Here is a 12,447-nt window from a genome sequence, read left to right as displayed (position 1 = left end):
TAGCCTCTTCATTGTCTGAAACCCATCAGGGATACCAGATGTGTAAATTAAGGTAGGGAAGAGAGGGGAATGTAGAGACAGCTGCTGTAAGGCCTTGCAGTGAATTCTGGGAATGATATTCACTGTAGGCTAAACTGGAAAAGTAGGAATTCATAACCAAGGAATAGGGTAGGGGACTGTGGATGGCAAACTACTCACAGGATCCCCACATTAGTAAGGGAGAATCCTGGCTGAGTAAAGATAAAAGACTTTGCCTAAGTCAGGCCGGAGTCTCCAGACTTCTGTTGGGTATTTACACAAATAAGATCACAAAGCAGACATTGACAGTGCTCGGCTACGCAGGACGGCTCAGCTGAGTCAGCATGAGCTTTGCTAAACCTGGACCAGGCAGACACAAAGTCAGAAGTCCAGAGCTCAGGCCCGGTCTCAAAGAGCTCAGAAGAGACTGGATGTCGGGCTCCTCCCCTCTGTAAGCTCAAGACAGAAGGGGAGGGGTGGGGGGAATCATGAACACACACCATGCAGTGAAGATGGAGGAAAATGGCAGTGAGTGTGAAGCAATAGCCTTGCCTACTTCAGGCAGGCGGCATAAGGGAGCAGCAGGGCATTTCCTGAAGGGATAGGGGAAGCTGAGACTGTAAAGAGCAAGAGGAAGCAAGGACTGCAGCCTGGGTAGAGCGAAGGAAAGCATGGGAAAAGACACAAGGCAGGCAGGCGGGAGGGAACAGGGAACTGCAGTTCAATGGCAGGGATTCGATAGGTTTGCAAGTTCTTTGACTCTGCTGCAGGTGGTCTTGTCTTGTGAGAGAGGTTACATGCTTGCTAATCACATAGGGACTAGGGACTTAAGAAGCAACCATAATATTTGACGAAAGAGGTGCTTAGGGTCACAGTTCAGATCATGGGTACAAGGAGCAGTTGCCACTGGGCTTCAGAGAGATTTGGCTGAAGTGAACCACGGAATAAAGAGGAATGTCAAGTCACAAGACTAGGAGTAGGAGTATCAGACAAGAATAGGCTCGCCATGGGTCTACAAGTTTGTACGCCTCGGAGCTCTTGGGCATGGACCCAGGGCCTCTTTGGACACCCATCCAATGCTGAAGGGAATGAGGAAGCTTCTGGAAAGCGGCTTGTCACACTAAACCTGAACTAAATCAGACGTGGATGTTTGATACTGTGGAGATTAGAACATCTTTAGTGCTTTCTTCTTTCCTTTTCTTTAAAAAAAAATGTGTATGAGTATTTTCTCTGCATGTAGGTGCAGCATACATGTATGCAGCATCCACAGAAGCCAGAAGAATGCATCAGAGTCCCTAGAACTGGAGTTATTATGGACAGTTTTGTGCTGACATGTGGATGCTGGGAACTGAACCCAGGTCCTCTGTAAGGAGAGCAAGTGCTTTTAAACTGTTGACCCATTTCTCCAGGTTCAATCTTTAGTCCTTTAAATAGTTAATCCATATTTTAATTTTATAATCTCAATGCTGAGCATACATGCTGCTTTAAATTAATTTGTACTTTTAAAAGGCAGAAGTATATTTATAGACTTTCAGAAATATTTTTTAAGATTTATTTATTATGTATGTGTTCTGCCTGCATGTATGCCTGCAGCCAGAAGAGGGCGCCAGATCTCATTATCAGGACCTCTGGAAGAGAGGCCAGGCTCTTAAACTCTAAGCCATCTCTCCAGAACCCTCAAAAATAGTTTTAGACTGTTGTTTAAATATACTTCAATATGAAGTTCAAATGCCATTTTAAAGTCTGTAAATAATTCATACAGTTTAAATGTCTACACAATCATTTAAGTACCAAAAAATTAAGCATACTGTCAGATTCTTTTTTTTTTTTTTTTAATTAATTTGAGTATTTCTTATTTACATTTCGAGTGTTATTCCCTTTCCCGGTTTCCGGGCAAACATCCCCCTAATCCCTCCCCGTCCCCTTCTTTATGGGTGTTCCCCTCCCCATCCTCCTCCCATTGCCGCCCTCCCCCCAACAATCTAGTTCACTGGGGGTTCAGTCTTAGCAGGACCCAGGGCTTCCCCTTCCACAGGTGCTCTTACTCGGATATTCATTGCTTCCTATGAGGTCGGAGTCCAGGGTCAGTCCATGTATAGTCTTTAGGTAGTGGCTTAGTCCCTGGAAGCTCTGGTTGCTTGGCATTGTTGTACATATGGGGTCTCGAGCTCTTCAAGCTCTTCCAGTTCTTTCTCTGATTCCTTCAACGGGGGTCCTATTCTCAGTTCAGTGGTTTGCTGCTGGCATTCACCTATGTATTTGCTGTATTCTGGCTGTGTCTCTCGGGAGAGATCTACATCAGGTTACTGTCGGCCTGCACTTCTTTGCTTCATCCATCTTATCTAATTTGGTGGCTGTATATGTGTGGGCCACATGTGGGGCAGGCTCTGAATGGGTGTTCTTCAGTCTCTGTTTTAATCTTTTGCCTCTCTCTTCCCTGTCAAAGGGTATTCTTGTTCCCCTTTTAAAGAAGGAGTGAAGCATTCACATTTTGATCATCCTTCTTGAGTATCATATGTTCTGTGCATCTAGGGTACCTCAAGCTTTTGGGCTAATAGCCACTTATCAATGAGTGCATACCATGTATGTCTTTCGGTGATTGGGTTAGCTCACTCAGGATGATATTTTCCAGTTCCAAACATTTGCCTATGAATTTCATTAAGGCATTGTTTTTGATAGCTGAGTAATATTCCATTGTGTAGATGTACCACATTTTCTGTATCCATTCCTCTGTTGAAGGGCATCTGGGTTCTTTCCAGCTTCTGGCTAATATAAATAAGGCTGCTATGAACATAGTGGAGCACATGTCTTTTTTATATGTTGGGGCATCTTTTGGGTATATGCCCAAGAGAGGTATAGCTGGATCCTCAGGTAGTTCAATGTCCAATTTTCTGAGGAACCTCCAGACTGGTTTCCAGAGTGGTTGTACCAGTCTGCAATCCCACCAACAATGGAGGAGTGTTCCTCTTTCTCCACATCCTCACCAGCATTTGCTGTCACCTGAGTTTTTGATCTTAGCCATTCTCACTGGTGTGAGGTGAAATCTCAGGGTTGTTTTGATTTGCATTTCCCTGATGACTAAAGATGTTGAACATTTCTTTAGGTGTTTCTCAGCCATTCGGCATTCCTCAGCTGTGAATTCTTTGTTTAGCTCTGAACCCCATTTTTTAATAGGGTTATTTGTCTCCCTGCGGTCTAACTTTTTGAGTTCTTTGTATATTTTGGATTATAAGGCCTCTATCTGTTGTAGGATTGGTAAAGATCTTTTCCCAATCTGTTGGTTGCCATTTTGTCCTAACCATAGTGTCCTTTGCCTTACAGAAGCTTCGCAGTTTTGTGAGATCCCATTTATCGATTCTTGATCTTAGAGCATAAGCCATTGGTGTTTTGTTCAGGAAATTTTTTTCAGTGCCCATGTGTTCCAGATGCTTCTCTAGTTTTTCTTCTATTAGTTTGAGTGTGTCTGGTTTGATGTGGAGGTCCTTGATCCACTTGGACTTAAGCTTTGTACAGGGTGATAAGCATGGATCAATCTGCATTCTTCTACATGTTGACCTCCAGTTGAACCAGCACCATTTGCTGAAAATGCTATCTTTTTTCCATTGGATGGTTTTGGCTCCTTTGTCAAAAATCAAGTGACCATAGGTGTGTGAGTTCATTTCTGGGTCTTCAATTCTATTCCATTGGTCTACCTGTCTGTCTCTGTACCAATACCATGCAGTTTTTATCACTATTGTTCTGTAATACTGCTTGAGTTCAGGGATAGTGATTCCCCTGAAGTCCTTTTTATTGTTGAGGATAGTTTTAGCTATCCTGGGTTTTTTTTGTCATTCAGATGAATTTGCAAATTGTTCTGTCTAACTCTTTGAAGAATTGGATTGGTATTTTGATGGGGATTGCATTGAATCTGTAGATCGCTTTTGGTAAAATGGCCATTTTTACTATATTAATCCTGCCAATCCATGAGCATGGGAGATCTTTCCATCTTCTGAGGTCTTCTTCAATTTCTTTCTTCAGAGTCTTGAAGTTCTTATTGTACAGATCTTTTACTTGCTCGGTTAAAGTCACACCGAGGTACTTTATATTATTTGGGACTATTATGAAGGGTGTCATTTCCTTAATTTCTTTCTCGGCTTGTTTCTCTTTTGTGTAGAGGAAGGCTACTGATTTATTTGAGTTAATTTTATACCCAGCCACTTTGCTGAAGTTGTTTATCAGCTTTAGTAGTTCTCTGGTGGAACTTTTGGGATTACTTAAATATACTATCATATCATCTGCAAATAGTGATATTTTGACTTCTTCTTTTCCAATCTGTATCACCTTGATCTCCTTTTGTTGTCTGATTGCTCTGGCTAGAACTTCAAGAACTATATTGAATAAGTAGGGAGAGAGTGGGCAGCCTTGTCTAGTCCCTGATTTTAGTGGGATTGCTTCAAGTTTCTCTCCATTTAATTTAATGTTAGCAACTGGTTTGCTGTATATGGCTTTTACTATGTTTAGGTATGGACCTTGAATTCCTATTCTTTCCAGGACTTTTATCATGAAGGGGTGCTGAATTTTGTCAAATGCTTTCTCAGCATCTAATGAAATGATCATGTGGTTTTGTTCTTTCAGTTTGTTTATATAATGGATCACGTTGATGGTTTTCCATATATTAAACCATCCCTGCATGCCTGGGATGAAGCCTACTTGATCATGGTGGATGATTGTTTTGATGTGCTCTTGATTGGTTTTGCCAGAATCTTTATTGAGTATTTTTGCATCGATATTCATAAGGAAATTAGTCTGAAGTTCTCTTTTTTTTTTTTTTTTTTTTTGGTTCTTTTTTCGAGCTGGGGACCAACCAGGGGCCTTGCGCTTCCTAGGCAAGCGCTCTACCACTGAGCTAAATCCCCAACCTGAAGTTCTCTTTCTTTGTTGGGTCTTTGTGTGGTTTAGGTATAAGAGTAATTGTGGCTTCATAGAAGGAATTCGTAGTGCTCCATCTGTTTCAATTTTGTGGAATAGTTTGGATAATATTGGTATGAGGTCTTCTATGAAGGTCTGATAGAATTCTGCACTAAACCTGTCTGGACCTGGGCTCTTTTTGGTTGGGAGACCTTTAATGACTTCTTCTATTTCCTTAGGAGTTATGGGGTTGTTTAACTGGTTTATCTGTTCCTGATTTAACTTCGTTACCTGGTATCTGTCTAGGAAATTGTCCATTTCCTGTAGATTTTCAAGTTTTGTTGAATATAGGTTTTTGTAGTAGGATCTCATGATTCTTTTGAATTTCCTCTGATTCTGTAGTTATGTCTCCCTTTTCATTTCTGATTTTGTTAATTTGGACACACTCTCTGTGTCCTCTCGTTATTCTGACTAAGAGTTTATCTATCTTGTTGATTTTCTCAAAGAACCAACTTTTGGTTCTGTTGATTTTTGTATAGTCCTTTTTGTTTCTACTTGGTTGATTTCAGCCCTGAGTTTGATTATTTCCTGCCTTCTACTCCTCCTGGGTGTATTTGCTTCTTTTTTGTTCTAGAGCTTTTAGGTGCGCTGTCAAGCTGCTGACATATGCTCTCTCCTATTTCTTTCTGCAGGCACTCAGAGCTATGAGTTTTCCTCGTAGCACAGCTTTCATTGTGTCTCATAAGTTTGGGTATTTTGTCCCTTCATTTTCATTAAATTCTAAAAAGTTTTTAATTTCTTTCTTTATTTCTTCCTTGACCAGGTTATCATTGAGTAGAGCATTGTTCAATTTCCACGTATATGTGGGCATTCTTCCCTTATTGTTATTGAAGACCAGTTTTAGGCCGTGGTGGTCTGATAGCACGCATGGGATTATTTCTATCTTTCTGTACCTGTTGAGGCCTGTTTTTGACCAATTATATGGTCAATTTTGGAGAAAGTACCATGAGGAGCTGAGAAGAAGGTATATCCTTTTGCTTTAGGATAGAATGTTCTATAAATATCTGTTAAGTCCATTTGGTTCATGACTTCTCTTAGTCTGTCTCGTCCCTGTTTTAATTTCTGTTTTCCATGATCTGTCCATTGATGAGAGGGGGTGTTGAAATCTCCTACTATTATTGTGTGAGGCAATGTGTGTTTTGAGCTTTAGTAAGGTTTCTTTTACGTATGTAGGTGCCCTTGTATTTGGGGCATAGATATTTAGGATTGAAAGTTCATCTTGGTGGATTTTTCCTTTGATGAATATGAAGTGTTCTTCCTTATCTTTTTTGATGAATTTTAGTTGAAAATTGATTTTATTTGATATTAGAATGGCTACTCCAGCTGTGCACAGTGGTTTTAATTAAATTCTTTCCTGGTGACAAGAGCACCAAAAAAATAATAATAAAAACCAAAACCAAAACAAAACAAAAAAAAAAAACAAAAAAAAAATCTCTCTAAAGTATTTTCAAACTAAATTATTCAGTGAAAATAGAACAACTATAATTTACTATTTACTATTTTAGGTCATTGTGGTGGTTAGTTTGAATTGTCAACTTGACACAACTTAGATTCACCTGGGAGAGCATTGCGCTCAGGGATTGTATAGCTCAGGCTGGCCTTGGGTGTGTCTGTCAGGGACCATCTTACATTAATTGACATTGGGAATACCATCCTGAGAGTGGGTGGCATCAATCCCTTGTTTTTAGTCCCTAGACTGTATAAGAGTAGAGAAAATTAGCCAAGTACCAGAAGCATGCATGTGTTTATTCTCTCTCTTCTTCACTGTGGATGTGACATGCTGGTGAAAGTTCTTGCCTGGATTTCTCTGCAATTATGGACTGTAGCTGAGAATGGACCCTAAGTTACTTTTTGCCAGTATGAAACAATCAAAAGGAAACTCTGTCAGGTAGGGAAAAGGTTAAGAAAGCTACATAGCAAATGCAGTGTGGGACTGTATTAATCACCATTAGGCATTAGGGAAATGCAAACTGAAAGCATGATTTGGTATCACTTTGCAATACATCAGGGTGGTTATTATGACCTTAGTACCAAGCAAGGGAAATCTACTTTTGAGATATTGACCAGAGCAGGTCAAAAAAAAACCTCCCTAGACAAGGGATATTGCTGTTGCCATTGGTGTTTCCCAGGTCAGGCACAGAGCAGGAATCAAGCTGGAACTAGCCTGACCTGAAAGCATCTTCCCTGAAGAATACCACTCATGACATCGAATGGTGCTACACAAGCTGCCAAAGGAGAAAAGGAATCAATAGTCCTCAGCTATAAATCCTACAAACCACACCAATAACCATCACAGAAAGATAAGCCCACAGTGCAATAGTGGCATTCATATCTTGGGAGTAACCACAAATGGACAGACAATGAGACCACAAATGGACAGACAATGAGCATCAATAGGAGGAAATTTGTACCTGTACTATAAAACGAGCCAATTAACCATATCTGGAGAGGTCATAGACCCTAGAGGATAACCTACTATTCCCATTTTCCTAAACTAACTTATTTACTTATCTATTTATTTATTTATTTATCTATTTATTTATCTTTTTATTTATTTGTGTGTGTGTGTGTCTGTCTCGAATCTCTCCAGAAAAAAAAGCTTATCACACAATAGCATGCATGTCCATGTATACCATGGCATGTGTATAGCAGTCAGAGGACAATTTGCTGAATTGCTTCTCTCCTTCCAGCATCGGGTCCAGGAAATTGGATTCAAGTCCTTGGGCTTGGTGCAGGCCTCTTTACTCACTAAGCAAATATCAAAACCAATCTGTCTAGCTTTGGCAGAGTTTGAGAAATCTGAAGTCAGGTCATCAGGCACTAATAACAAACACTTTACCCACAGAGCTACCTACCTGGCTTTAAACCCAGACGTGTTGTTGTTGTTGTTGTTGTTGTTGTTGTTGTTGTTGTTGTTGTGTTGTTTTGTTTTGGCACAAACAGGTTTTGCTTTCATACTGATCAGCCTCCAGTTCTGCAGCTCTGTAATCTTTGGGTATCGTCTGTCCTCCTAGGAGGAACCTCCTAGGAGGACAACAAAAATGATTGCATTTGATATTCTATCTAGAATCTCTTAATAATAAAACACTTCCCGATGTGAAAACCAGGGTTTTTCTTCTATCAAAGTTAGTCAGCCTGATATGGGCCCCTACTTCCTGACCCCCTGACCCTCTGACCCCCTTCCCTTTTGTAGGGAACCAATCCGCTCAAATTTTAAACTTAAGTTGCCACCGATGGGGTGATAGGTCATCACCACCTATTCAGAGAGGAAAGACAGGGTGCACCTTGGCCAAGCGCTCTCATTAGCCTGTTTGGGATTCCAACACACACTCTTTTTTTTTTTTTTTTTTTAGTTTTCTACTTCTTTTTTTTTAATTAATTTTTTTATTCTTTTTTTATTAACTTGAGTATTTCTTATATACATTTCGAGTGTTATTCCCCTTCCCGGTTTCCGGGCAAACATCTCCCTCCCCCTCCCCTTCCTTATGGGTGTTCCCCTCCCAACCCTCCCCCCATTGCTGCCCTCCCCGACAGTCTAGTTCACTGGGGGTTCAGTCTTAGCAGGACAGGGCTTCCCCTTCCACTGGTGCTCTTACTAGGATATTCATTGCTACCTATGAGGTCAGAGTCAGGGTCAGTCCATGTATAGTCTTTAGGTAGTGGCTTAGTCCCTGGAAGCTCTGGTTGGTGGGCATTGTTGTTCATACGGGGTCTCGAACACCTTCAAGTTCTTACAGTCCTTTCTCTTATTCCTTCAACGGGGGTCCCATCTCAGTTCAGTGATTTACTGCTGGCATTCGCCTCTGTATTTCCAGCACACACTCTTAAAAAAAGAAATTCTCTTGTCGATTTGCTTTTTTGTTCCTGTGTTCCTCTTTCCCACCAAAATGATCCCTTTCCCACCAAAAGAATTGCAAGCACACCGAAACATCTTTTCTGTAGAGTTACATCTTTTGTTTGTTTTCAGTGCTAGGCCTGGAACAAAGCCCCCCACTCACCCTAGGCTAGAAATTCTCCACCCATTGAGCAGTATCATAAAGACCCAAGTGATAACTCTGATATTACCTGATTAGAAAACTGCCTAGTGCGTGTATTTCTTTAACCTTTGTGTAAAGTGTTCTCTTCTAGAGAGTCGTTCTAATATAATACTCCCTTGTTTTAGTCTTCCCTGCAACACAAAGAGGACAGAAACCCCATGCTACCTTAGCATTTCTGTCTGTGATCACCCCCAAACTGGGGTGACATTCTCTCAGTGATCATTGGGGTTTCTTTGTTACTGGAACTTACCAAGGAAAATGCTTAAAATTCTGCTCCTATGCAGAGATGGACTCTGGTCCATCTGAAATTCTGGTTTCAGTATCTTCAAAAGAAATATGGAGCAGAAGTCCCTAACCTATAATGTCAACTTAACTCCAGCATGGAGAGAACATTGGGCTGTGAAATTGGAAGGTGGGGCCACGAGATGTTCCCCAAATTAGACACCGTGTTCATTTGAATTATTATCCCTACCCTATTCTCCGCCTTCAAATAACCTTAAATATCCATCTTAGTCCTCAGCGGCCTCTCTTGAGATCCAGGGAGTCACCTGAATTCAGGTCCAACTCAGGCCTCCTTTCTTGACTATATTTAAAGTCAGCATCTTGTTTGAAGCAGCTTTTTTGTCAGGCCTCCTAATGGCAACTGTATGCCCCCGTGGGATGGATTCTCCTCTTTACGCCCACACACACCCAACCCACCTCCCACTTCCGTGCCTAAGCTTAGCCACACCCAGGAGCGAGTCAAGTGTGTAGTGTGGGACATGCGCAGGATTTTCGCCCGTGAACTGGGAGGTGCTCCAGAGTAGGCTCCATCCGCAAAGCTCTAGCAATGGAAAGCAAGTACTTCTACTTCGACCTCGACTATTATGGGGTGAGCTTCTATGAGGAAGAAATAATGACTGACTCTCAGCAGAGGGTTGCCGCGGCAGCAGTCCGTTGTCGCTTTGGAAGAGGTGTAAGAGTCCTGCATGAGCTCGGCCAGGACGAACACCTGAGCTTTAAATACAAGCAAAACTACAGCTATGAAGCAAGGAAGGAAACGCAAGCCCGTCCCAGCGAGCCTGAGAAAGCAGCTGGAACAGCTGCTTGTCGCTCCAACAACAGGCAAATAAAACACCACAAGTTCACCTGTGCCCAACTGTGTGAACTGGAGAAAGCTTTCCAAGAGACCCAGTATCCTGATGCACACCGAAGGTAAGTAGATGTTTTACGTTTTCAGAATTTACTGTTTTCCGCGACTTTGGGCTCCTTTACTCAACCCTAGTGCCCACTTCTTCATTAAAAAACAAAAACAACATAAAACCAAAACGAACAGAAACGCATCCTGAGTATTGAACTCAGAAGCCCTAGAAATGGTAGACCAATTTCTCTTTCCTCAAGCTAAATCCTGAGTCCGTTTTACATTATAACTTAAGACAGACGGTGCTAAGACTGAACCCCAGTGAACTAGACTGTCGGGGGAGGGCGGCAATGGGGGAGGTGGGGAGGGAACACCCATAAGGAAGGGGAGGGGAGGGGATGTTTGCCGGAAACGGAAAGGGAATAACACTTTCGAAATGTATATAAGAAATATTCAAGTTAATAAAAAAAAAAAGACAGACGGTGCATTTAAGAAAGGTGGATTTGCTCTTAGTCTATCCCCAACCAGTGCTCGAACTTAGGAAACCTGAAGTTCTGTCTTAGCCTCCTTAGTAGGTCAGATTCAGTACCTGGCTTGGCCTGCTTCCCTTCTTGGCCCTGAAACCACGAAATCTTCAGCGGAATTTATGGTGGGGGTGAGGAAGATGGCCTCTGAAGCTAAAGGTCAAACTTCGTGCATTTCTGACAAACAAGTTGCCATAATGCCCACCGTGCTGTTTCTTTCACTTTCTCCACGGTGATGCATTTCTTTCACTTCATGGTGGTCTTAGAAAAAAAACCATAAAAGCCCCTGTCTAAGCCAAGTCTAAAATGCAGAGCACGCAGTATTTTCCAGTCTTTTGGAGAAATGTTTTTTTCAGAGTATTTTATGACGCTAAAACAAAACCTTGTGCTTATTAAACCTTTGTCCGTGTCCCCCTCGGGCCTATTGCACTATTTTTGTCTTCTCCTGAGGCACTGCCATGAGCAGGAACTTCTGCAGAGCTTCTCCCTTTCAGATTACCCTGTTGCTCTTCTGAGTGTCCTCAGTGCTCGTGTGTATGCTCCTACATGTGCTAGACTCTTTGCTTTCCTCAAGCTGAATGTCTCAGAGGCATCATATATCTAGTTCACTTTTATCATCACGTGCAAAGGGATAGCTGATTACGTTGGGTCTGTGGCCCACGTGAATTATACTTTGCTTCTATGGATAGACAGCTCGTGAACTACAAGTTTTAAGTCTTTTGTGGCACATGGCAAGAAGCTGAATTCCTGACCATATTAATTCTGTTTCCTCCTTTGAGTACTCAGTAACACTGTTCTCTCCTGGTTAAAGAAAAAGAAAAACAACAAAGTACCATTTGTAGGAGGTAAGGGAGGCCAGAACCCTGGGGATCATCTCAGTGAACATGGGACCACTGTCAGATTGTATCAAAAGAGAAGGGGAAGGTCAGGGGCTAAAAGTACTTAAAACACAAGCCTGAAGATCTGTTTTGTTCTCGGGACCCAATGAGAAAGCCAGAAGCAAGGATGAATGTCTAAATCTCATTAGTCCTACAGGCAGATGGCAGGCAAATGCTGTCTGGAGCATGTGTGGGTTCTGCTTGTCTACTTGTATGCATATAATATTAATATATGTAATATAAAATAATATAATATCTAATACCTTATTATATGAAATTAAATAATGAATACAATATTATATTGTAATGAAAGAAGTAATTTTTAGAACAAGGTGACTGCCATTCAGGTGTGTCTTCCTGCATTTACACGCATACCCAACAAAACAAGCATAGCTGCACAGAAAATAAATGAATACATTTGTAAGAAAGCACACCTGATAGACTCAATTCTGTTCCTAACTACAGTTCTTTATTAGATTTTTACTTTAACTACATGTGCGAGCATGACCCAACAACCGAGCATGTGGAGGTCAGAGGGGAACTTGGGAGACTCTATTCCATTGTGTGGGGCCCAGGGACTAAACCCAGGTCTTCAGGAATTCCATCATGCTCCCACTGAGCAACCTCCCTGGCTACACCAGGGAGTCCTTAAGACAAGCGTAGATGCTTTGACAAGATGAAGTCAAATCTAAGCAGTCCCCTCTGTTAAAAAAATGATGAAATAAATGTCTGCTGAGTCGGGGCAGCGAGAGCAAAGTAAAAATATGGAGAAATTATACATGTGCACTTTCCTTCCCTCCTCCAGTGGCAATGGCTAACCTGTGTTCTTTTCTTTCCACAGAAAAGCACTTGCAGCCCTCATTCATGTGGACGAATGCAAGGTGAAGGTCAGTACAAGTTCATCAGGGTACTCCATCTCAGAC

At 41.7% G+C, this 12,447-nt stretch overlaps 1 protein-coding gene across 1 annotated transcript in view; it reads left to right on the top strand.

The window, feature by feature from the left end:
• Nucleotides 1-9,831: 9,831 nt before the first annotated feature.
• LOC116888319 (homeobox protein ceh-36-like) overlaps nt 9,832-12,447 on the top strand; it is a 4,576-nt gene continuing 1,960 nt past the window's right edge. The window contains exons 1-2 of the mRNA XM_032889592.1: nt 9,832-10,196; nt 12,366-12,411. Coding sequence (XP_032745483.1) covers nt 9,832-10,196; nt 12,366-12,411 — 411 coding nt within the window. The remainder of the gene's footprint in view (nt 10,197-12,365; nt 12,412-12,447) is intronic.

The sequence above is a fragment of the Rattus rattus genome, chromosome X, assembly GCF_011064425.1.
Source record: "Rattus rattus isolate New Zealand chromosome X, Rrattus_CSIRO_v1, whole genome shotgun sequence".
Lineage (NCBI taxonomy): Eukaryota > Metazoa > Chordata > Mammalia > Rodentia > Muridae > Rattus > Rattus rattus.
This window is presented reverse-complemented; position numbering and strand designations above follow the sequence as displayed.